The following is a 26,674-nucleotide window of genomic DNA, read 5'->3' on the forward strand; positions in this document are numbered from 1 at the left end:
CTGATGTCTGAATCTGAAGGCAACTGGTAACTGGCATACAGCCCTGGCCCCCTCTCTGCCTCCGACAGAAAGCCCTCATCAGAGCCTTCCTCAGACTCCAGGATCCCTGGCCCAGGATCCTCCTAACCTCCTCACTGTTCAAATCCGCTGGCTGCTGGTGGGCCACAAGAAGTATTTGGAGTATTTTCTTACTTACTGGTACAAGACTAACATTTGATACTTAAAACAGTATCACAGAAATTGATATTATGTCTGTAGTAGTCCTCAGTGAACTGAGTATTGGTCTTCCAAAAGGTGTTTTTCAAAAGGCAACTGGTCTTACTTTCCTTTTTTTTGAAGACGTTTCAATTCTCATCATAGAAGCTTCTTTAGTTTTAAAAAAAAGAAAAAAAACAAGAAAAACAACGAAAGACAAGTTGCCTTTTGAAAGCACCTTTGGGACAGCAAGTCATGTCCTTCCAAAAGAACATCTTCTTCCCTTCGGGCAGTCTGTGGATTAACAGATTCTTGTCATTTTGCACCTTCTACTGTTTAATATTTCCATGCAAGATTAGAGTTGCTAGGGCAACGTCAGAACATTAAAAATCCATGGAGAACACTCATGCCCTGCTGTTGGACAGGCCATGTATTACTTAATCAACATATACAATTCCAGATTTGGCCTCAAAATGTTTGAGAAAGTAGAATGCTGATGTTTTGTGGATAAAATTTTGGATCGCGATCCCATGACATTTGCATATTCTCAATATAAATGTATAGGAATAAAGAGTTTTAATTTGCAAAAGCAAGACAGTTAAGTGACTCTTTGCCCCATTTTACGACCTTTTTTGCCGGTTGTTAAGCAAATCATTTCAGTTGTTTAGTTAGTAACGCAATTATTAAATGAAAGGTTCAACTCTGTTAATCTGTTAAAGTGGCTTCCCCCAATTACTTTGCTTGTCAGAAAGTCGCAAAAGGTGATCATATGATTCCAGAACCCAACTGTCCTAAATACATGTCAATTGCCAAACATCTGCCTTTTGATCACATGACCACAGGGATGATGTGCGATAAAACAGTCATAGGTCACTTTTTTCAATGCTGTTGTAACTTCGGTCACTAAACAAATGATTGTAAACCAAGGATTATCTGTAATTCTGAGCTGAGAGAGACTGTCTAGCCCAAAGTCACTCAGCCAACTTTCCTGCCTAAAGAAAGCTAGAATTCCCAATCTCCTGGTTTCTAGGCCAGCATCTTCATCACTATACCATACTGGTTTATAGGTATGCTATGGAATTTGGCCTAGAACTGCAGTACTTTTCTGAAATCTGATACATTTTTATAGCTTTCTCTCTTCATCCAGGGCTTTTAAGTGTCTTGGTAACTTTATCAGATTTTGTTTTTTACGATTTTGATTGCATTCTATATTTTTTAGATTTCAGTATACTACTGAACAAGATATGGGATAATAGCAACAATAACAGCCCACAGAAATACCGTATTTTTCGGAGTATACGACATTCCAAAGTATAAGATGCACCTAGCTTTTGGGGAGGAAAACAAGGGGGGGAAGTCTGCCTCTGCCATCCAGCAATTTGCCTGCTTGTAGCAAGCAGTAAACAGTACTGACCAGTAGTGAGTTCTGGATCCCATTCCAACTGGGATGGGAAATTGGAAAAATGTACATTATATGAATGCCAGAAAGTTTTCTTAAATGTAGTCATGTAGTCATACTAACTCCTCCTGATTATTTAAATATATCTACTCCAAACATGACTAAGTCAGGGTCTAACTCAGCTGCCTTATCTTAATACTACAACAGGATACTGTTACATTTCAGACTATACTTGTACAGTTGCTGTTAAAATTGATGTTGCTTTCTGGAAGTATAGGTTATTCTCTGTTTAACAGAAGTTACAATAGCACTGGGCGTCTTCAGATCAAGCATTTATTTTAAAAAGCTTCTTCATTTTGTTAAGTTGTCTAGAACAATAATAAAGCAGTCTTTAAAAAATAAGTCTAATAATTTGAACATTTTATAAGCATTTATAGTTACTGACTTACCTCCTTGCAGCAAACAGCCTGTTTCAGTTTCAGTTTAGCCTAATTAGCATAAGGAAAAAAAACTGCCTCTGCCTCCCAGCAATTTGCCTCCTTGAAGCAAACAGCTTGTGGCAATCCTTGCAGCCTGAAACAGCTGATGGTCGGGAGACATTGCTATGCTGAAACTGAAACTGGCTCTTTGCTGCAAGGCAAATTGCTGGAAGGCAGAGGTCAAAAGTGGGGGGGGGTACATTTGATGTATAAAACACACCCAAATTTTCACTCTCTTTTAGGAGGGGGGAGTGCGTCTTATACTCCAAAAAATACAGCTATGTCACATGTCCTCATTTACAAGGAAATGGGAAACCAAGATAACCCAAAATCGCCAGGTATGTAAACTACCCTGAGAAATGAGAATTGGCGGTTAACCTTGCCCATGTAATGCAAGAGTCAAGCTTGACTACAGAATAAGAGAATAACCGAGTTGGAAGGGACCTTGTAGGTCATCTAGTCCAACCCCCTGCTCAAGTAGAACACCCTATACCATTTCTGACAGATGGCTGTCCAGCCTCCTCTTCAAAGCTTCCAGTGATGAAGCTCCCACAACTTCTGGAGGCAGAGATTCTGGAGGCAGAGATTCTAAAAGTCAGTTATTCTATCTGACATCAGCTAAAATACAATACAGGTAGTCCTCGACTTACTGCTGCAATTGATCCCAAACATTCTGTTGTTGAGACATTTGTTAAGTGAGTTTTGCCCCATTTTACAAGTTTTCCTGCCACAGTTGTTAAGTGAATCACTGCAGTTGATAAGTTAGTATCACTGTTGTTAAGTGAACCTGGCTTCCCCATTTTGACTTTGCTTGTCAGAAGGTCGCAAAAGATGATCACAGGATCTTGGGAGACAGCACTGGTCATAAATATGAACCAGCTGCCAAGCACCTGAATTTTGATCACATGACGATGGGGCTGCTAAAAAGATTGTAAGGGTCAAAAACAGTCCTAAATAACTTTTTTTCAGTGCCATTGTAACTTCAAATGGTCACTAAACAAAAGGTTGTAAATTGAGGACTGCCTGTACAGGCAGCTGAAGTCCAACTTACAGAAGACAGTAGCAATGGTTTGTTTTCCTCAATAAAAAGTATGCTCTTCTTGTGATTTACCTCTTGTATTTTATTAATGCTGGCAACTGCTCTTGGCTTGGCCCCAGGACTGGAGTCAGGATGTAGGAAACTGCCTGGAGCCACCAAGATAAGCAACGGGAGGGGTTGAAGTTTCAGCACTGGATGCGTCATGGTTTAAGCAGGTCCATAATATTTTGGCTGCAAAAATCCTGGCAAGCTTCAGGTGGCAGCCAGACACACCATTTTTCTGTAATGTTTTGTGGTTGTCCAGATATTTTGCAGCACAAATAGGTCTTTCCCAAGTGAGACAGAAGCTTTAGTGTTTTAGCTCACCCTCCATTCAAGGAGAGGAAGCCTGAAGGGAGAAAAAAAAAACATAGTTCTACTAGGAAGTAGATTATTAGACTTCTATACAGACACTGTGCTTAGCACAGGATGTGGTTCTGCCTGCCTGCCTGCCTGCCTGCCTGCCTGCCTGCCTGCCTGCCTAGCTGTCTGTCTGCCTGCCTATCATCCATCCATCCATCCATCCATCATCTCTCTGTCTGTCTGTCTATCTATTCATTCACATACATACATATTGACACTCATTACCTCGAGTAAAGTAAATTGAACCAATAGATGTGCATGAATAATTACCCTGTAAGGATGGGAAACCGTTTTTTTGTTACTGCAAGACTCCAACTTCCGACTGCAATTGCAAGTTCCCCTTGTTCAAACTGAGCTGTCAACTGGGGAGTAAAGTGATCAACATCATAAGGAATCAGAGGACTCTTGTCTATAAAGTTGAAAATAAGATTCGTGTTTTCAGAAGAATGTTTGGTATGCAGTGCCTCCCGTTACTTAGATCTCTCCTTTTAACATTTTGGAGTGTACTCCAGTTCCAAGATCTATTGCTATCTGCTATTCCTTGAGTTAGCAGAAACTACACTGGAAGGTGTTATGTAAATCAACTTTGCATATTTTATACAAAACAGCATGGACAATTCCAGACACAAGGTCTACCTTTCTTGGAGGTAAAATTGGGCTTTGGGTCCAAATTGTGTCAGATAGTCCTTGACTTACAACCATTTGTTTAATGACTGCTCAAAGTTACAGCAGCTAAAAAAAGTGACTTATGACTGCTTATCACACAACCTCCCTACAGTCATGTGATCAATTGACTCATATTTATGACAGTTGCTGTGTTCTGGGCTCACACGATCTCCTTTTGCAACTTTCTAACAAGCAAAGTCAGAAAAACCAATATTTACTTAACAACTGCAGTGTGATTCACTTAACAAATGTGGCAAGAAAGGTTGTAAAGTGGGGCAAAGCTCACTTAACAAATGTCTCGCTTAGCCACCGAATTGTTGGGAGCAATTTTGGTGGTAAGTTGAAGACTACCTGTAATTTGGAGGAGAGAGGGGAGTTTCTCTTGTTGGAAGAAACGTCCTTCTGGGTGAGGAAAAAGACACTGGAAATGGAGGCTTCTTGGAAAGATGGTTTAATGGTGGACAGGCTCACATGGCTTGAGCTCCTGAACAGAAAAGGGGGATCACATGCTACAAGATGTTGAGTTAAGAAGAAAAAGAGACCAATATGCTGAAAGTCCCTGGTTTTATGCCCTCTCTGGCCTCTTGTATTCTGATTGGTTGTCAGACTCCCAGGGGGCCATGCAGGGGCAACTCTGTAGGCTGTGAGTCCATGTTTGGTTGAGCATTGCTTCTTCCCAGGTGCCCTGTGGTGGGATGGGTAAAGGGCTAATCCTATCATGCCTTAATCCCATCACCCTGGAGCTGAAGCGAGGAGATCTTCGTTATGTAGAATAGACAAAGACATAGAGTGGCCCATTGACAAAAGTGGGGGGGTTTAAGAGTGAGTCTTTTTCCTGCCTAAAAACATGTTTCTCCATTTCTGATCCAGAGAGATATAATCTGCCTTTTCAATATCTCTGAAGCTATTTCATTTTTCTAGGTTTTAACTTGTTTCAGCCTAATTCTGACAGGTATACTTCATCATCTGAATAAAGGCAAACTAGCACTTGCTGAGAATTAGCTGTCTTCTTCTCTCTGTTAGCAGAGTTATGCAGATGTCCTGGCCCTTTAACTGGGATCTGCTTGGACCTGCTCAGTTCCTTTTCTTCTGGCAGAGAGGAAGCAGTAGCAGAGATATAGTGCTACAGCACTGAGGAAGCCAGTACCGAAGAGAGTCTGCAGCAGAGAGGGTGTGAGTTGTACGGGCGAGCAAATGCACAAAGAAGTGGGAAACCTGCCAGTTTTCCCCTTGCAAGGGAAACGACAGAAGCCGGGGGCTTGCAAAATTAGACTTCTGTTCACTATTGATGACAGGAGTGCACCCCAAAGTAGGAGGATGCTCAAGCCATATTAATTCGTCCAAATCAAGCTGGTTAAGACTGCAGATTGTGTGACATTCTCCAGGTAAGCCTTTAAATGTCAGTTCTGTTGGCTAACTTTGAAGACGGTAAATGAGTGGTAGAGTTAAGTAGGTCTGGATTGCATATGAAGAGACACAAAAGTATTGGGATCCTGACCCTTTTTGGATAGCCTCCTATGGATAAGATATTCCTGGGCAAAACTCTGTGTAATGAATAACTTACTCATTCTTTTTTTAAAAAAATGCTTAAGTGTTAGGTAGGTGTTTTAATGATCAAGAGACACATAATACAGATGTGACCCATATTTTTTTGAACAGAAGAAGGACATGACCCATATACTTGGGTATCTCAGGAAATACTCCTGCTGCTGCATCATAGATAGACCTGTAGTTATGTATTGCACATCTACCGTATTATTTAATGTAATATAATGTCCCACAAAATGTTTCTGAGTCTCCCTTGTAAAAATCCCTAACTTGGAGACACACGAGACTGGACAACCAATTGCTTCCAAAGAGAAATAACGGAGATCTGTATAAGAGGCCTCTTCAGATGGTCCAGTCTCCTGTGTTTGAGGGCTTAGATTGCTATGGTAATTTATCAACCGTCCTAAATTTTATCCAGGATTTAACAGATTGACAAAGTTGGAAGGGACCTTGTAGGTCATCTAGTCCAACACCCACACCCAAGCAGGAGACTCTACACCATTTCTGAGAGATGGCAGTCCAGTCTCTTCTTGAAAGCCTCCAGTCATGAAGCTGCCACAACTTTCAAAGGCAACTTCTGTTCCATGAGTTGATTGTTCTCACGGTCAGAAAGTTCCTCCTTTTTTCTAGGTTGAATCTCTCCTTGTTCAGTTTCCATCCATTATTCCTTGTCTGGCTGTCAGGTGCCTTGGAAATATCGTGACCCCCTCCTCTCTGTGGCAGCCCCTCAAATATTGGAAGACTGCTATCCTGTCTCCCCTACTCCATTTCTTCACTAGACTAGCCATGCCCAATTCCTGCAATGGTGCTTCGTGTGTGGATTGTTTCCTTGCGGGACTTTTGTTTTACCAATTCAGGTGAAAGGAATCCATCTTTATGGCCCATTCACTTGGGTTGCTGGAGGCATCGCAAATCAAGATAACTTTAACAGATATTTGAGTCGCACATGCATCAGATCTAAATTCTAATTTTTTTACTTGTTACATTTATATTCCACTTTTTCCCCCATGCGCTCATCCTGATGTATATGGTATTCCCTTCTCCATTTCCCCCCATGATAACCCTGTGGAATAGATTGGAAATTAAGGGTGGATGTGAACGTGGATTTTCATGGTTTTAGTCTCAATTCTTAACCATTACGCCATACTGTCTGGATGAGAACAAATGAGAAACCCTATTTTAATGTCTTATTTGATTCTTGCAGTTATTTAAATAATCAGGCCCAATTTATCAGACTTAAGTCCTGCTGTGATCAAGAAAGATTCTGCTAGTGTTAAAATGTGATTGATGTAATCAAAAAGTTTTAGCAAGGAAGATAAATCTCACGCCTGGGGCAAAAGTTATCAAAATACTCACTTGGTACAATTTCTCAGATCATCCAGACTCAATGCAATTGTTACAGTATCTTCCCAGTCCTGGAACAAAATATTTTCTGTTTTTCCTCCTCTTTGACTCATCGTTCCCAGTTTACATTGAAAGGCTTCCAAGTATTAATGTACACATTCAAGGCTGCGTCTGCAAATGCTGATCTCTTGCTCATCAGATTTCTATCTTTGTCTTTGCTGCTTTTGTGTGGGCAAGTTCATAATATTACAAATTGTTTGGAAGCCAGAAAATGGTCCAAGATGCTGGAAAGATTTATGTTTTGGAAGGTGCAGGTAGTCCTCGACTTACAACCATTAGTTTAGTGACCGTTTGAAGTTACAATGGCACTGAAAAAAGTTGACTCATGAGCAGTTTTCACACTTACAACATTTGCAGCATCCCCCCCCCCCCCCCCATGGTCATGTTATCAAAATTTGGGCACTTGGCACCTGGCCATGTATTTCTGACAATCTGTCCCACGGTTGTGAGATTACCATTTGTGTCTTTCCTAGCCAGCTTTTGACAAGCAAAGTCAATGGGGGAAGCCAGATTCGCTTAACGGCTGCATGTTTCACTTAACAGCTGCAATGGTTCGCTTAACAACTGTGGCAAAAAAAGGGGGAAAATAGGACCCAATTCACTTAACTGCCTTGCTTAGAAATGGAAATTGCCAGAGCAGTGTTCTTAGGACAGGCAAAGCATAAGATCCTCTGGCTCAGGGGTGATATTCACTTACTTTCCCTACCGGTTTGCAAATGTGAGTGTCCATGCATGCACTCGGCCTTCCACTTTGCTTGCACAGGCGGCTTTGCACACATGCGCGCGGCTTGAAAATGTGCCTAAATAGGATGGCATGGGAGGGTGGGAAGGCACCTGCAATTTCCACCAGTCCAAACTGGCTGAATACCACCTATTCTCTAGCTGCATATTTTATTCATGTTGCATGACGTGTCTTCCTAGTAGCAACCATGTTAACATAACCTGTCATTTAACAAACACTCATCTGAAAGAGTTGGTGCATGAAAGATCAAGCAGAGATTTCCTCTGTTGTGCCAGGGAAATAATGGGCAAATGTTGCAAAGAAACACATTTTGGCTAACGTTTGGAAAACCTTCTTACCGGTAAGAGTTGTTCAACAGTGGAGCAGGTTAACTATGAGGATAGTGAACTCTCCTTTAATTGGGGCCATTCAGTGCTCTTACCTATAGGGATACATCCATGAAATTGTTAGGAGCCAGAATGGATTTGTAGGAAACTCAAGGCAAAGTTCTCTACGCCGGAGGAACCACTGTAGAGTATGTACAAGTAGGCCTCAACTTACGACCACAATTGAGCCCAAAATTTTTGGTGCTGTGAGACATTTTAAAAGTGAGTCTTGCCCCATTTTACAACCTTTCTTGCCACAGTTGTTAAGTGAACCGCTGGAGTTGTTAAGTTAGTAATTCAGTTGTTAAGTAAAGGCAGCTTCCCCCTGGACTTTGTCATTAGGTCACCAAAGCTGATCACATAAGCCCAGGACCCCGCAACCATCAAAAATATGAGTTACCAAAAGTCTGAATTTCAATCATTGGGATGCTACGATGATTGTAAGGGTGAAAAATGGTCTTAAGTCACTTTTTCCAGTGCTGTTGTAACTTTGAATGCTCACTAAATGAATGGTTGTAAGTCAAGGACCATCTGTATTGAGGAAAGGGATTGGATGAGGTGACTTCCAAGATGCTCCCAGCTCCCTAATTTTGTCCTTTATTCCAATTCTCTGGAATAAAAGGGGCAAATTCACATAAAATGTTGAAATCGCACCATCTGAATTCATGTCTCTTACTCTTAGATCCTCCTGGTTTCATTCCAATAGAAACAGATGTATTTCTGTTACCGTGTTTGCCAAGCTAAATTGAAAGATAGTACCATTTTAAAAATCCTATCAAATAATTGTGAGAACTGGTAGCAGCAAATGTGTTGTTTTTCTATTTTTAATACAGTAAAGATTGATATATGGGGAGGGGAAACCTTTTTCCGCTCTTCCATAATTTTTAAAAGTGACAGGATCACGAGAGAAAAAAGTTTCAGGAACACTTCTGTATATCCTAAACCAATGTTTCCCGATTCGGACAATTTTAAGATGGGTGGACTTCAACTTCCAGAATTCCCCAGTTAACAATGCTGACTGAGGAATTCTGGGAGTTGAAGTCCACAACTGTTCTGTCCCTAAGGAGTTGAAAATTTCATTCTTACACCTCTTCCTCCCTCCTCTTGTTGGATGAGAGGAGGACTTACTACCACCTGTCCTTTACTTTTGTCGTGGATATCTGGTTTCACACTAACCTTGTTGTTGCTTTCACTAATTTAGCACTTTTGGGGTTTTTAAAAATATTTTTACTGAATAATTTTAACAAGATAAAAACAATGCATATATTGCAAAAGAAAAAAAGAAATTAAGGACTAATGAATTGGTACGGTAAAAAAGAAAATAGAAATAGACAAGGAAAGAATGATAAAGAAGTGACTTTCGATCTTTTGGAGAACATTTATAAATGTAATTTATATTTTACTATTTCACTCTAAGTTTATATCATAACTTCCTCCTTTTTTTCAGCAAAAAAGTCCATAAGGGGTTTCCAGTCAACTGATTAATATAGTTGTTGATCTTTCTCTAATCAAACAAGTTAATTTTGCCATCTCTCCTATTTCCATCGTCTTCTCCAACGTTCCTACATTGTGGGTGTTTCTGAGTCTATTTTTGTGCATATAATTAGTCTCAGTAATTTAAGAAAGATTGCTGGCAGCGGTAATCATATCTGCCATGGCTCTTTTCTAATTGATTACTTGTAAAAATATTAGAAGAGTGAGGAGGTTTGAGAAAACTGATAATGTTGATGAATACATTGATAAACAATGTTAATTTTTTTGATCCACAGTGAAAAAAGGTTTTAAGAATAATGTTGCCTGCCTTCTGTGTACACACATAACGTTGTGTTCAGACCCTTCACTTCAATTGGACGGGTGAAAGGGGATCTTTGAAAACGGGGATTGGGAGCCTTAACAACATTAATAAAACTGCAGGGCGCTCTATTCCCCGTGACTGATAAGCGCAAGGAAAATCACAGGGATGAAAATCTGTGGGTTTGCATTTATTCATTATAAACTGCCTCCCAGCTGCCTACATAAAACGTATCCAGACCAGATGGGCCTTGTTTACCTTGAAAAGATAAAGGTAAAGGGTAGCGATGATTAAATCACATGAAAGGAACCTGTGGAAGTTTCCTGATAAGCCTTTGGTCAACAATTCATTGAGGTTGTGGCTAGTCAGTGTCATGGTAATTAACAGGGATGTTTAGTTGGATGTTTAAAGCAGAGGCTCCTAAGATTGACCAAAGCTTTGGGACGAGACTCTGGAAAGAGTGCAGAGAAGAGCAATAAAGAGGATTAGGGGACTGGAGGCTAAAACATATGAAGAACGGTTGCAGGAACTGGGGATGTCTAGTTCAGTGTTTCTCAACCTTGGCAACTTGAAGATGTCTGGACTTCAACTCCCAGAATTCCCCAGCCAGCATTCGCTGGCTGGGGAATTCTGGGAGTTGAAGTCCAGACATCTTCAAGTTGCCAAGGTTGAGAAACACTGGTCTAGTTTAATGAAAAGAAGGACTAGGGGAGACATGACAGCAGTCTTTCAAGATCTCAGGGATTGCCACAAAGTCAAACTATTCTCCAAGGCACCTGAGGGTAGGAGAAGCAGCAATGGGTGAAAACTAATCAAGGAGAGAAGCAACCTAGAACTAAGGAGAAATTCCCTGATAGTAAGAGATACTTTCAATAGTTTCCAGGAGTTTCCAAAATCTGGTTTGTAACACAAGAATGACGAGACAGCTGAACATTTTAACCTTCCCGAATAGGCTTAGTTCAAACCACTTTGTTGATGTTAGCTTACGTTTGGGCAAGATGTTATGGGGAATCATTTGAACCTTTGCTTTTCCTCAATTTCTTCCCCTCCAGGGACCAAATTTTTAGTGCTGTCCATCAGAAAAGATGGATGAGCCAGTGTTGCTGCCCCTTTTAATACTAATCTTGTTAGATTAAAAATGGGGTTTCCCCCCACCTCACGTCTGTCAGAGTCTCCATTTTGATTAAGAAGCACTCAGCTCATATAGAGAGGAATGGAAACGGCCTGAGATCAATCTAGGTCTACTTCCAGTTGGAGTGGTTCCAAGCACTTACAAAGATTCCTCCATAAAGGAAATTGCAATTGACTGCTTTCCATTCTATTGGATATAAACTCACTTTTTTCTATATTTACCCCTCCATTCCCATTCCACAATAAATGTGTTACTGGTATGGATGGAAAAGATCCTGCTGGGCAGAGGAACTCTCTTCAAAATTGTGTGACAGGCAGTTGGCAGCCTTGTAGGAAATTGGACATGTTTCTGTCCTAACTGCACCTCAATTGTCTAGGACAGAGATTAGACCAAATTATTCTCACCCATTAGATACTGACTGGAAAGGAACAAGCTCACAAGTCAGAATGAACATAGCTTTCTTCATAGGCACTTTGCCTGAATGTATTGTATTTTTATTACAGGTAGTCTTCGACTTACAACAGTTCATTTAGTGACTATTTGAAGCTAGGAGAGAACTGAGAACTGATTTAGGCACATTTTTCATTTATGACTTTTGCAGCATCCTCTTGGTCACCCAATCAAAATTCAGATCCTTGGCACCCAATTGTATTTATGACAGTTGCAGGGATCATGTGACCCCTTTTATGACATTCTGACAAGCAAAGTCAATGGGGGAGTCAGATCCACTTAACAACCGTGTTACTAATTTAACCACAGTGATTCATTTAACAAATGTCAAGAAAAATAGTAAAACGGGGCCAAATTCACTTAACACATAGCAACAGAAATTTTGGGCTCAATTGGGGTCATACATCAAGGACTGTCCGTAGTTCATCATGTAAATTAGAAGTTTTGGGTAGGAGTGACTGGATCCACTGGATCGCATGATGTTCAAGGTGGAAGAAGTTTAAAATTTCAGCCCCAGCCACCTCACAGGGTTGTTTTTGTGGGGAAAATAGGAAGAGAAAGGTGGGATATGCTCATCACCTTTAGTTAATTGTAAAAATAATAAGAGATGGAATACAAATAAAAATTTCAAATTACTTGAGAAACAAGCATTCTTAATTTGCCTATAGTTTTATTAAACAATTTCCATTTCAGACGACGAATGGTGATTGTAAACTTTGCAACCTTAGTCATAACTCCTTTTCTATCAGACACTCCCTTTTTTTATGAGGAAAAAGTGGAGGTGTTGGGTATTGCCCCAAAATCTTCTATCCTAAAATTTCATAATGAGAGTACACTATCTAATAGAATATGCCAGATTTCAGTTTCTATTCTCTTCAACCAATATGGCTGTTGATGACTAGAAAAATCTGCTCTGGTTATAACCAGAGCCTTATAATAGCAGTTCTCCCAATCAGTGTCAGCTATTTGGAGTTTACACTGCAGAGAGACATACAAGTGCTCATATCTTTGCACGCTCAGGATTGACTAGCAGCTTTGCACAGTTATCTCTGTTTGTTTTTCCATGCCATCTTTCACATGAAACAGCTGGCCGAGCTCGAACGGCACCTCGGGCTACAGGTGCAAGGTGGAGTCAAGGTCACCTGGAAACAAAGAATTATTTTCGGAATATGGATCATCTTCCACTTCGCTTGAGCTGTCGGTGGGGCTCAACAACTCTGAGGGATTGAAATCACGGAGGTTGCTTAGTTTCCTAGGGCAGCATCACCTGTTCCAATTCCATAAGCCACCCACCTGGATCACCTGGGTGATTTAGCCAGACTTGGAGGGGGGGAGGGAGGGGGGAGGGTGAAAGGGTAGCTAGGATATTAAAAGATACCAGTATAATAATAGATGGAAGGGACATTGGAGGTCTTCTACACGAGGGGTGTAAAACGGGATTTCTTCAAGGGCCGGATAAGCATTGTAGTTCTCCATGGAGCAGAGGGGAGGGGGAGACAGGACGTATGCCTCCTGCAGCACCCTGTCAGTCAAAATGGGGCATAGATGTGTGTGTGTGTGTTTGCGTACTGCCCCATTTGCCCCGTTTTCGGCCTGAACGACCTCTTGCAGCACTTTCTGGGATTTTTGTTTTTTGCTTCTGCGCACGCACAGAAGCAGGTTTTTTTTACTTCTGCACATTACGCTGCGCAGTACCTCTTAAGTGCCCGCATGCGCGAAGTGCGTCCCTAAGTGAACTGGCAATAAAAGGAGCCGGAACCCACCCCTGGGGCCATGCCTCATTTTCACCATTCATGGCCTCCAGCAGCACTCTGCTGGCTGAAAATGGGCCGCAGGGTGTGTGGGTGTGTGCACATTGCCGATTTTGGCCGGCAGAGGCACCGTGGGCCGGTCCTTTGATATTTCCAGGATGGCCCCACAGGTTGGATTTAAGCCTCTGAATTTTGATCCCATGATCATGGGGATGCTGCAAAAGGTGGTCACTGTGAAAAACGGTCATCGGTTGCTTTTTTCAGTGCTGTTGAAACTTTGAACGGTCACTAAATGAACGGTTGTAAGTCGAGGACTACCTGTAGTGACCATTCAAAGTGACGACGGCACTGAAAAAGTGACCTTAGGACCATTTTTCTCATGACTGTTGTAGCCCCCCCCCCCCAATGGCCATATTATCAAAATTTGGGCACTTGACAGCCTGACTCATATTATGACGGTTGCATTGTCCTAGATGCGATCCCCTTTTGCAACCTCCTGACAAGCAAAGTCAATGGGGAGGCCAGGTTCACTTAACAACCAGGTTGCTAACTTAACAACTGCACTGATTCACTTAACAACTCTGTCAAGAAGGGTTGTGAAATGGAGCAAAGTTCACTTAACTGTCTTCACATAGCAACTTAAATTTTGGGTTCGATTGTGATCGTAAGTCGAGGACTACCTGTAGTCTTACAATCTGTGCAAGTCAAGTTCTCAAGGCTTGTGGCGCAGCCGAGGTGGTGCAGTGGTTAGAGTGCAGCACTGCAGGCTACTTCAGCTGACTGCAGTTCTGCAGTTCGGCTGTTCAAATCTCACGGGCTCAAGGTTGACTCAGCCTTCCATCCTTCCGAGGTGGGTAAAATGAGGACCCGGATTGTTGTTGGGGGCAATATGCTGACTCTGTAAACCGCTTAGAGAGGGCTGAAAGCCCTATGAAGCGGTATATAAGTCTAACTGCTATTGCTATTGCTATTGCTATTGTCTTAAGCTTGATCAGGAATGTGCTGAGCAGCCTCTCAGAAATAAAACTGATAGTATCACAATTTTGAAATGCCTTGGCTTGTACCTAGCAACATAATTCAGGCCTGAGCATGTGTCATAAAAACAATTGGGAGGGCACAACACTGCACATTTTTCACCTAAACTGTCATTGCATACAACACCATTTTCCGGTTCAGGCAGAAGTGAAAAAATAGTTACTTCCTGAACAACATTTTTGCCTTTGTAGGCAATTTGGCCAGCTATTAAAAGACCCGCTAGAGACATAAATGGCATGGGAAAAATGTTGGAAACTTAGATTCAGTCACATGACTCAGGTGGCCCCTGCAATTATATTCTCATAGATAGACTTTCACCCGGTTGAATTTCTCAGTCCCAATGACTACTTGGAATCACCTAGAAAATGCAAACAAGGAGCAAAGAGTATAATCTGTCTCATTCCAAGTCCTGAAAAAGCCAAGAATCCCGTCATTTCCTTCCACACCCACATACTCCACCACCCCCCACCACCCCAAAAGAGAAAAATTACATTTTCAAGCAGCCTGGCCTATTCCTGCTATAGGAAGTTAACACCCGGCCCTCTCCTAGGAAAATGAAATATTTTAGGAAATATTAAAAGGGCAGAATATTTCCCCTAGAAGGGAGGCAGAGACTCATCCGCCCCCACTTTAGTCAATGGGTCATTAAGGCCTCTGTCAGTTTGTTCTACATAACAAAGATCTACCTCCTTCAGGCAGAGCCATAATAGGAAACCCAAAGCCCTTTCATTACATCATCCCCCAGCAAGAGTCACCCAACCTTGGGATGCAGGAAAGCCTACAGTTGCCCCTTCATGGCCCCATGGGAGTCTGACAAGCAATCAGAATACAAGCTCAAATTCAAAAGCCCAGAGGGGGCATAAAATCAAAGCCCTCTCAGCATCTTTTCCCTTTTTTCCCCCAGGACCTCAAAGCATGTGGTCCTGTCCATCATCCATAAACCTTCTTTCCAAGCAACTTCCATGAATCCAGTGTCTTTTTCCTCACTTGGAACTGAACCCAGAAGGACATTTCTTCCAACACTGGAAAACAGAAGGAGGGATGGGTAAAACTCTTGTCAGTGTCAGGAACCATCCCTTAAGTCTATATGTCCCTTTCCAGGTAAATGTTTTAAGTAGCCTGTCCTACTTAATTTGCAGCCAGCCATTGAAGGACCTTGAAGCCCATCCAGTTTTAAGGCAGTTCATCCTCCTTTCCTAACAGTTTTTGCCATAGATATTTAAGAGGACCTTAAGTGCAATACAATACAATAGCAGAGTTGGAAGGGACCTTGAAGGTCTTCTAGTCCAACCCCCTGCCTAGGCAGGAAATCCTATTCCGTTTCAGATAAATGGCTATCCAACATCTTCTTAAAGACTTCCAGTGTTGGGGCATTCACAACTTCTGGAGGCAAGCTGTTCCCCTGATTAATTGTTCTAACTGTCAGGAAATTCCTCCTCAGTTCTAAGTTGCTTCTCTCCTTGATTAGTTTCCACCCATTGCTTCTTGTTCTACCCTCAGGTGCCTTGGAGAATAGTTTGACTCCCTCTTCTTTGTGGCAACCCCTGAGATATTGGAAGACTGCTGTCATGTCTCCCCTAGTCCTTCTTTCTCTTAAACTAGACATACCCAATTCCTGCAACCGTTCTTCATATGTTTTAGTCTCCAGTGCACAAGTGCATTAATGTGCCTACCTTCCCGATCACATTTAATTTTTGTTGCTCTTTTGAATTTGAATTTTCATTTGATGAATAAACGTGTATTTTAAAAAAAAAAACACCTTTGGGACTACCATGACCTGGATGACTGAAAATCTCCATAGATACTGTCAAAAGAGTGATAGGCCCTTGTTCAGAAAGTCATAGATGTAGATTTTAATCAGGAAGCTTGACTGTTCAAAGTACCCAACTCTACCAGTGGTGCAGGGGTGGGTTTCAATTTTTTTTAACCACCAGTTCAGTGGGTGTGGCTAGATGGGGGGCATGTGACTGAGTGGGCATGGCCAACTTGACATCACTCACGTACACTCAGTCACATGCCCCCCTCACCAAGCCATGCCCGCAGAAATGGCGAAAAGTTTTGATGGTGGGGAGGGGGGGACACTCCAGCCTCACCGGAGCTAACGGAGCTCCTGCAAACTACCCAATAAGAAAAAAAAAGTTTTTGTCCTTCCCGGCCCCCAGGAACACTCTGCAAGCTTCAGCAGGGCTGGGAGAAGGGAAAAACATCCTGTCTCCATTCTCATGTTACTTTCACCAGGTATTCTCTGTGCTCTTTGTCTTTTCTCATGTGCAGGATTTGAGAATTTAACCCAACGATCATGCCAGGGTTGTACTGCTTGCCCTCTTGGACTGCCCTCCCTCTACAGAGTTCATGTGTGAAGGCCTGTGCCAATGGCTATACCTTGGGCATCACTGCCAACCTTACTTACATCAATCTGGAGCAGCAACCTGTGGAAGGTGAGCGTCCTTTTTAAGAGTTCCAAAGCGATTTTATTTTGGAAAATGTATATAGCCGCCTACTCACTCACAGCGACTCTAGGTGGCTTACAGAAAGAATAAAAAATAATAATAAATTAATAACCCCTGTCTTGGTGACAACACACGGGCATATCAGCCATTTAATGGGCTCCATCCCACTCTAGGTTGCCCAGGCCTGCTGGCAAAACCACATATTCAGGACTTCTGAAAAGGTGTCAGAATGGGGGACCAGTCTAATTTCTGGAGGGATGATGGGAGAGGGAGGGAGCCACCACAGAGAAGGCCCTTGTTCTGGGTCTCACCAGATCAGGGGTGGGATTCAGCTGGTTCGGACCAGTTCGACTGAACTGGGTGTTAATTTTAATCTGGTTCGACGAACTGGTAGTTGCAAGGACTAACTGACCCTGTCCCGTCCCCCACTTCCAGGAGTCTCCACTGGGCATGTTTTGGATGCAAGGTAAGTGCAAGGCCCACGCTGAGGCTCTGGGAGGGCAAAAAATGAGCCTACTGGAAGTACCGGAAGTCTGAAAACAGGCCTGGTTTTGGCCTCCGGAGGATCTCCAGAGTCCGGGGGAAACCATTTTCGCCCTCCCGGAGGCTCAAAAAAAGCCTCTGGAGCCTGGGGAGGGTGAAAAAACCCCACCCATCGTGGTGCAGGAAGCTGACAAGGCCACACCCCCATGGCCATGCCCACCCAGCAACCAGGCAGAGAACTGGTTGCTAAAAAATTTTCCCCCTGCACCAGATGTATTTCCTTAGGGGATGGGACCTACAACATCCGTGCCTCCCCACTCAAGTGGGTCAGGGGGATGTGACTGGCAAGAGACAGTCCCTCAGATAACCTGATCAGAAGCCATGAAGGGCTTTAAAGGTGACAACCAGTACCTTACAAAGCTATGCCATATAAGCATAGTTTATAAGTTGCATTCCTGGTTTTAATAGACTGGGTACTGATTCTTCAGCTGTTCCTACCGGAACAGATGAATAACTTCTAGTGTCAAAGACGTACCGTATTTTTTGGAGTATAAAAACGGCCCGTTTTTCGCTCATTCGCCCAGCCCCCAGGAGCACTCTGGAAGCCCCCTAAAGGCTATGTACAGCCATTTTTGCAAAGGGGGCAGGGTTCAGTGTATAAGATGCACCCAGATTTTCAGCCTCTTTTTTGAGGGAAAATGGTGCGCCTTATACCCTGAAAATTACAGTAATATAAAACAAAAGTGAGGACTTATAGCAATTGCAATTAGATTTTATATATCGCTCCATAGTGCTTTACAGCACTCTTGAAGTGATTTGTAGAGACAGCATATTGTCCCCAACCCTCTGGGTTTTCATTTTACTGACCTTGGGAAGAGGAAAGGCTGAGTCAACCTTGAGCCGGTCAGGATCAAACTGTTGGCAGTCGGCAGAGTTAGCCTACCATAGTGCATTCTAACCACTGCACCAACACGGCTCTTTGTAGGGTAGCTTTTTACATGTAGCAGAACTATGGTTTCCATCATCCTTCACTTTGGCCAAGCTGGATATTCAGCAACATCAGACCTGATCTATAGCAACTTTCAACCTCCATAATTTCCATCCTGGATGCTCCCAAGAAGGTATGAGTGTTTGGCTCCTGTGCAGGTTCTTATTCACAATAAGAAGATACGTAAGATTAATGTGTGTCCATCCGCAATTTCCGCTACCGGTTCCGGCAAACCGGTCCGAACTGGTAGAATACCATCTCTGGGTAAGAGGTACACAGTCAGCTTACATTCCCTGGTTTCTTTGGCACAGGAGTATTCGTCTATCCCTTGGAGGAGTCCGAGGTGATCTCAAGCTTTGAAGCAAAGACAGGAAACAGAACCTGCACCGTCCAGATCCAGACCCGGCCTCCAGTGGATGATTGCTGCCTTGACTGTAACACGAATTGCAACCAGCCGCTCCGCTGCAGTAACGGTTGGTGGGGGGTCACATATCGCCTAGCAGAGCTCTGTACCCAGGACTCCTGAAAAGAATAGGGGCTTGGAACCTGCTCTGGATGGACTCCCCAAAGCATTTTCTTGATGTGGAAAGGTCCCGAAAGGTGACTTTTCTCCGTATAAAGAATGATAGGGTCCCGTTTCTAATAGCACTAGATTTCGGCAGTCCGCTAGAGAGGTAGAATAGAGGGATAGTGAGCTATGAGCAAAGCAGGAATATCAATGCCTCCATGAACACACATTGACGTGATTTCTCATCTCAGTCAATGCACCCTCCTTAAGCGTTGCATGTATAGCAGCCTCTCTCAATTAGATTCTATAGAATACCAGGGTTCGATGAGAGGTCCTCATGGAAAATTATGGAAAATTATGGTTGGGAAAAAAAATAAACATTTTATCTATCTATATAAAAATGGCTGCGTGTCTGTATGTTCCAGCATAACTCTGGAACTCTTCGAGCAATTTTAACCAAACGTGGTACACAGATGACATTCCCTGGAAACAAATACTGTGGGGGTAAGACACCCCTCAGGGTGTGTGTTCTGTTAAGATACAGCCTATTGTGCCTTGAAATGGCTTCTACTGTACTGCCGTAAAATGACTTCTACTGTACAGCGTAGTGGAGTTGCCACTACGCCATGGTAACAGCTGCACAGTACTCCATAAGGGGGCTCCTTCTGGTAAGGGGGAAAATCCAACATTAGAAATTACGTTTGGCCCAGACATTTCCCCCCTATAGATAAATACCCAAGCATCGTCGGGTTATCAACTATTTTATTATAAAATAAACTTTGCTTACCACACAGTGCATGCTGTAGATTCACTGTGTGAGTTGGGCAACACATATAAATGTGTTGAATGATGAGCTGAGCAGAACAGTACGGAACTGAATTTTATGCAGGACTTCCCTCAGAGTTACAAATTATTTCAAGAGTTTCTCCATAAGGGTTCCTCCAGGGCAATGACTTTCAACCTTAGCAACTCTAAGATGTTTGGACTTCAATTTCCACAGTTCAGTATTCTGATTTTTCCAGAGAAGTGTTAAGGGGCCCTATTGATGGCCAGTTATGGGTGATTGTGTGGTTTGTTCACATTGAGCAAGCAGTGGTTGCTGAGGAAGATGAGAGCCATATGAGAGGTTCAACCAAACTAGACAAATCTCATCAGAATTCTGGGAGTTGAAGTCCAGACATCTTAGAGTTGCCAAGATTCAGAAACCCTGCTAAAAGAAAAGGTGATCTATGTTGTAGGGCAGGGGTCTCCAAACTTTGGCAACTTGGAGACTTGTGAATTTCAACTCCCAGAATTCCTCAATCACCATGGCTGGCTGAGGAATTCTGGGCGTTGAAGTTCACAAGTCTTCAAGCTGTCAGTTTTGGAGACCCTCTAGGGCCATGATGGCAAATCATGGTCGATGGGAGGTATGTGGCAGTAGGCGGTGGCACGCAGAGCCCTCCCTGTGGGCATGCCAGCCGTCACCCCATCCCAGCTTCACCGTGCATGCGTGCTCGCCTCCTGCTGGCCAGCTGGCCTTGGGTTTCTGCTATGCATGCGGGGCGTATGTGGTGGATGCACCCGTGCATGCGCGGGCAGAGGGGCACATGTGCAGGGGTGCTCGCATTGCATTTTGGGGGTTCTCGCATGTGCGTGTGCCTCCCCCGTACCCGGTTTTGAGCCTCGAAGTCCTTCCATGTCAACCCGGGAGCCAAAACAGGGTGCGGAGGCCGTGCAAGGCCCCCCCTGTGCCCTGTTTTTGGCCTGGAATGGCTCCTGCACCAACCTGGAAGCCAAAAATGAGCGAGGGGGGTAACATGCATGGGGGTAAAGGTGCATACGTGCAGGGGCACATGCGCAGGGGGTGGGGTGGGGCACATGCATGGGGGCACTCACATTGCATTTTGGGTTTGCGCGTGGATGCATTTGTGTGCATGCGCAAGCACTTTGGCCACTTGGCATCAAAAATGTTAGCCATCACTGCTCCAGGGGATGATAACATTGGTTTAAGTGACTCTGCTGAAAGACAATTGTTTTAAAATGATTATCCCCTCTGCTCAAAGGGATATTTGCCCTAAGCCTTTTTAACTATTCTTTTTGTAAATGTTTGAAATGAGTTCAATAAATGATACGTGTATTAAAATTTTGCCACTCTAATAGTAGGGATCAAATAGGGACAGGAAGAAAGTGTGTAATGATGATTCCAGTTCTCTCTATGCAGACCGTAGAGAGTGGTCTTTTCAAAGACGCTGGATATTCGTAACTATTTTCTCTCTTCTACCTAGGACACTTGATCCTTGATGGAGACCAGGCACGGTCTACTTTCGTCGTCAGCACAGGCCTCATTGAGCCCTCCGAGACTCTAACGGTGCTCTTCAGCAGCAGCCAGGAGCTGGCAACCCTGCCCAACGGTGCCATGCATGTCTCCTTCCCATCCGTACTCATGCCTTTAGTTGTAGCCGTGCCTGAAAGTGAAAGTGAAACAAGAAGCTTGTGTGACGACAGGTTGGCCCTATGGTGATTTTCATGGCTTTCTCAGAGTCTATGGCGCTTGGAGAAAAAAAGTTGAAAATTTGCCAGGGCACGCAAGGCGTTGCCCTCTCAGCTGGCCAGCTGAGTTCAGCCTTTTTTAAAGCCATTTTTCACCCTCCCTAGGCTCCAGAGGTTTATAGGAGCCTGGGGAGGACGAAAAGAGCCCCCCCCCGGAGGCACTCCGAAAGCTTCATGAACTTCCCTGAAGCCTCCGGAGTGCAAAAAAACAGTCCTATGGGCAAACAAAAAGTTCAGGAACGGACTTCCGGTTTGCTCGTAGGATCGTTTTGGGGCCTCCGGAGGCTTCAGAGAACCCTCCTGAAGGTCCCTGAAGCCCCCGGGGGGGGGAGGCAGGGTTTGAGTTTGAGTTTTGAGTTTTATTAGAATTTGTATGCCGCCCTTTTCCCTGAGGGGACTCAGGACGGCTCACATAAAACTGGGAAGGGGGGGATACAGACAACAAAATAGAGACATATACTAAAATGGTAAGCAACATACATACATCATTCGGGAGGGGTAACTATCCTTATCCCCAGGCCTGGCGGGCGAGCCAGTTCTTCAGGGCTGTGCGGAAGGCTTGGACGGTGGAGAGGGTACGGATCTCCACAGGGAGCTCGTTCCAAATCTAGACTCGTAAGAGATATCTGACCTTTATGTTACAATGGGTATATTTTCAAAATCTGCAGATTTGTTCTCAAATATTCTTGTTTGATTCCCATTTTAGCTCCATATCTTTATAAGAGTTAGTCCTATGGTCAGGTTGACGTGTGAAATATTGGTTATGTCAACTCTAACTCTAAAACGCTGTAAAGAAAGCCTGTAAAATTCCCCCTTCAGACAAACCATATATGTCATGGTTTCAAGCCCGGCATTACTTTAGACAATAACTCTCCAGGTTTTTGTTTTCGCAATATTGAAATCAATGTAAATGGGCAAGTATGTGATTGCAACAATAAAACTCTTCTAGTGAAATTAACTTAAAAAGCTTTCCTTCATTCCTCCCTCCCTCCCTCTTTCTTTCTTTCTTTCTTTCTTTCTTTCTTTCCTGCCTCCCTCCCTCTTTCTTTCTTTCCTTTCTTTCCTTCCTTCCATCCTTCTTTCCTTTCTTCCTTCCTTTCCTTCCTTCTTCCTTTTTTCTTCCTTCCTTATTTCCTTCCTTCCTTCCTTTCTCCCACCCTGGGAAAGCAACTTCTGAAAAGGCCTTGAAATATATCTTACCTCCTAACAATCATTTATCAGTTTCTCAGGACAAATGGGATTGGGATACGGTAGTCAGCAGTATGACCTTTTTCTTCTGCTTCAGCTCCACAAGTTGTTTTGGCTCTGCCAGTCTGAAGAGTGACTCGTCTTTTCATATGCCTCCCAATGACCCTGACATCTTCAGAGGCGATGTTTACAATCCCTTCCCCTACGAATTCAACTTCGAGATGTTGGTTAATGGACCGTGTTTGCTGGCAGGTAGGATATGGCTTCTGTTCTCTCTAGTCTGGTTTTTGGAATACATCCCCAAAGAGATTAGGAAAGTGATTAGAATCACCCTTAAGGGCAGAGCTCTTCAAACTTGGCAACTTTAAGACTTGTGGACTTCAACTCCCAGAACTCTAGCTGGAGAATTGGATAGCCATTTATCTGAAATGGTATAGGGTTTCCTGCCTAGGCAGGAGATTGAACTAGAAGACCTCCAAGGTCCCTTCCAACTCTGTTATTCTATTGTATTCTATTTAGAACCCTATTTCTAAATAGAAAATAAGCCCTAATGCATCTTTTGGAGCAAAAATTAGTATAAGACCCGGTTTTATTTTGGGGAAAACACGGGGTAATAGCAATATTACATGGGTAAATATCTGTAGGTATAAGACAGTGGGAATTTGGCAAAAGGGGGTGACATGACCCCAGGACATTGCAACCATCATAAATACGAGTCTTATGCCAACTGTCCAAATTTTGATCACATGACCATGGCAACAGTGGTCATAAGAGTGCAAAACGGTTATTATAATTTTTTTCCAGTACTGTTGTCACTAAATGAAAGGTTGTAAGTCAAGGAGTACCAGTATCTTGTGGAAGATACATGGAGTAGCTCACAGAAAATGGGACAGAAGAGAGGAGACTACTTTTTCATAAGTAGGATATTTTTTTAAAAAAAAACCTTCACTCCTGAGTCTGAATAATCTCATGAAAGGATGATATATGCAGGAGAGAAAGAAACGAGGGAAGAGAGGACGTGAAAGCCACTTCTGGGAGTTCGGAACATATATTTCAGATCTAGAAAGAAGTAATCCCATTAGGAATTGGCTTGAGTCCCAGGTTTTTGAAAGATGCTGCCTTTGTGATCTCACCGTGCTTCAATTTAATCAAAACGTACTGTACTTCTAGACTAAGGAACGCTTCTTTGTGGATTGGATATAAAATGTAAAAAAAAACAAAAACCCTGTGATGTTGGCTTGAGAATTTATTCCATGCCATGAAAACACTGTAAATTAGCTGGCTCATATATTACCATATATTACTTACAAATCAACACTTGTGAATTTGTGCGAATCAAATGTTTACTCATGGAGTAAACAAAGAGTGACTATTTTCCACCTCAGAGTTGAAAGGGCATGATGGATCAGCAGTTAAAGATGCTGAGCTTGTCAGCTGGAGAGTTGACAGCCTGAGGTTTGAGTCCCCGAGCACTGTGCAATGGGCTGAGCTCCCCTTCCTTGCTCCAGCTCCTTCTCACCTAACAGTTTGAAAGCATGCAAATGTGAGTAGAGTAAATTAATAATAGGTACCACTTTGGTGGGAAAGTAACAGCGGTCCATACGCCTTTGGCGTAGAGTCATGCTGGCCATATGAACACAGAAATTATTTTTTTGGCAATGCTGGCTCCCTCGGCCAAGAAACAGAGATGAACACGGTGATCTAGAATCGGACACAACTGGATAGGGAAACCTTGACCTTTTTAGTTTTCAAATACATGATGTCTCAGCAAGTTAATGTTAATCCCTTTCTTTTTCTCCTCTTCCTTCATTCCTGCAGGACTAGAAAGCCCATCTCATGCTCTTCGAGCTGATGCTAATCCATACGCCAGTTCAGCATCAACGATATGCATTACTTTGGCAGATAAGCACAGTTACGACAAGAACCTGGAAATCATCTTGCATCCTTCTGGTAAGAGATCCCTCAAAGCCAGGGTGTTGTGGCCTGCCAGCAGCCAGAGGAGCTGGCAGCAGATTCGAACAGTGAGGAGATTGGGGAGGAACATGGGCCAGTCCTGGAGTCTGGGGAAGGCTCGGACGAGGGCTCTGTGTCAGAGGCAGAGATGTGGCTGCCCGACAGTTATCAGCTGCCTTCGGAATCAGACATCAGTGAGGCAGATGAACAGCTGGAGCCTGTTCCCAGTGTGTGCATGCACAGAGTTGCAAGACAAAGGGAACAGCTAAGGAGCAAGGGCCGATTTGGGAGTAAGGCCACAGGTGGACTATGAATGGCCCCTCCCAGAGGAAATAAAAGAGGAGTGAAAGAGGAGTGGAGTTTGCAGGAGACAATTTGTTCACTTAATTGGTTTGTGACTCTCTGAGACTCCTTGCCAAGTTTTGAAGATATTGGCCTGTCAGCTCTGCCACAAACGGGCAGAGATTGGGGTGGGGGTGGGGATGCTCAAGTGTGCTCCTGTGTCAAAAAAACTTCCTTTATCATTCTTCTGTGTAAAGATTGGGCCCTTTTTACTCCAGCAGGTGTGAGTCCAGTTGCTAAATTCCCCCCTCTATTAAAGAGGATCCTGGGCACTACATCAATAGACAAATGAGGAAGGGAGCTGCTGGCACAGGGGAAAGACAAACAGCAAGGAAATAAGAAAAAGCAGCTTTTTCCCCTCAAGGTGGCTGCTCTGTTGCCCTTTTCTCCATTTCAGCACCACTCCATGGAGCCTGCCTCACCCACCATTGCCCAGGTCCTCGCTTCCCCCAAGCATTTCTTTGCCTATCTAATTTCCTCTCCGTAGCATTTTTCCATCATGTTTCTTGCCGTTTGGGACAGGAAAACAAAGTTTGTGGAACTAAAAAAAACCCTTCAATCAATCAATTCCAACTTTGCGAGATCTCTCCCCCACCCTCCAAGTTGTAATTGATTGAAGTTTTTTTTAGTCCCACAAACTTTGTTTCCCTGCACACGATGGCAAGAAACGCGATGGAGCTGGAAATCAGGTAGGCAAAGAAATGCTTGGGGGAAGCGAGGACCTGGGCGATGGTGGGTGGAGCAACCTCGATAGCATGGCACTGAAATGGAGAAAAAGGCAACAGAGCAGCCACCTTGAGTGAAAGAAGCCTCTTCTTTCCTTGCCACTTGTCTTTCCCCCATGCTGGCAGCTCTTTCCTCATTTCCCTTTGGATTCCAGGAATCAGGCAGGATCATTTTTAGTAGCAGGGGAGAGGGGGGAACAGAGCAGCCAGTACGAGTGAAAAAAGCCTCACGGATATAGGGTCTCTTTCTTGAGCAGGGGGTTTGACTAGAAGACCACCAACGTCCCTTCCAACTCGGTTATTCAGATACTTCTGAATCACTCTGACTGTTGTGTATCTTCCTCGCTTTTTCCTTAAAGAACCTCATCACCCTCACCTAATCATTGAAGATGGGGCCATGACTTACAGTGAATATGAGGCACACACAAGGAGCCGCTGGGATTATGCACGGATTGCCAAAAAAGACACTGATGGAGAGAGACAGGTAAGAAAGGTCTTTTTTGTCCAGATCATGTACATTTGGTACAGATTTGAATGATCAGGACATACCAGCAGTCCCTTAGATCAGGAGCCCCCAACCTGTGGGCCACAACCCACAAGTGGCCTATGAGAAGTTTGCAACGGGGCTGTGGAAATAGCCGGGGAGCTCATGGGTCTGTGCATACGTACCTTCACTTGCATGAGCAACATGTGTACATGTGTGCTCCATCTGTGTGAGCAGCAGGCGTGCATGCACACTGCTCGCACAAACCATCCACTCCCCCGCCTCCCCCACTTCCCTGTCCTCAAAGCCAGAAATGTTGGATAACTCTGCCTTAGATGGAGCACTTTTATGTGGCTTGTTTATTCCTCTCCAAATCCCGGCACCTATGTTAAGATAACAGATTAACAGAGTTGGAAGGGACCTTATAGGTCATCTAGTCCAATCCCCTGCTCAATCAGTAGGCCCTACACCATTTCTGACAAATGGCAGTCCAATCTCTTCTTGAAAGTCTCAAGTGATGAAGCTGCCACAGCTTCCAAAGGAAACTTCTGTTCCATTAATACAATACAACAGCAGAGTTGGAAGAAACCTTGGAGGTCTTCTAGTCCAACCCCCTGCCTAG

At 43.6% G+C, this 26,674-nt stretch overlaps 1 protein-coding gene across 1 annotated transcript in view; it reads left to right on the forward strand.

Moving 5' to 3' along the window:
• The first annotated feature begins 5,397 nt into the window (after window positions 1-5,397).
• The window catches only part of VWA5B2 (von Willebrand factor A domain containing 5B2), a 51,168-nt gene continuing 29,891 nt past the window's right edge, over window positions 5,398-26,674 (forward strand). Inside the window, exons 1-7 of the mRNA XM_087725121.1 lie at window positions 5,398-5,565; window positions 16,674-16,837; window positions 18,632-18,793; window positions 21,096-21,315; window positions 22,646-22,800; window positions 24,367-24,498; window positions 25,928-26,052. Coding sequence (XP_087581247.1) covers window positions 16,699-16,837; window positions 18,632-18,793; window positions 21,096-21,315; window positions 22,646-22,800; window positions 24,367-24,498; window positions 25,928-26,052 — 933 coding nt within the window. The 5' untranslated portion in view covers window positions 5,398-5,565; window positions 16,674-16,698. The remainder of the gene's footprint in view (window positions 5,566-16,673; window positions 16,838-18,631; window positions 18,794-21,095; window positions 21,316-22,645; window positions 22,801-24,366; window positions 24,499-25,927; window positions 26,053-26,674) is intronic.

This window comes from Thamnophis sirtalis, unplaced genomic scaffold (genome assembly GCF_051295495.1).
Source record: "Thamnophis sirtalis isolate CommonGarterSnake01/CBP01778 unplaced genomic scaffold, rThaSir2_p1.2 scaffold_11, whole genome shotgun sequence".
Classification (NCBI taxonomy): Eukaryota; Metazoa; Chordata; class Lepidosauria; order Squamata; family Natricidae; genus Thamnophis; species Thamnophis sirtalis.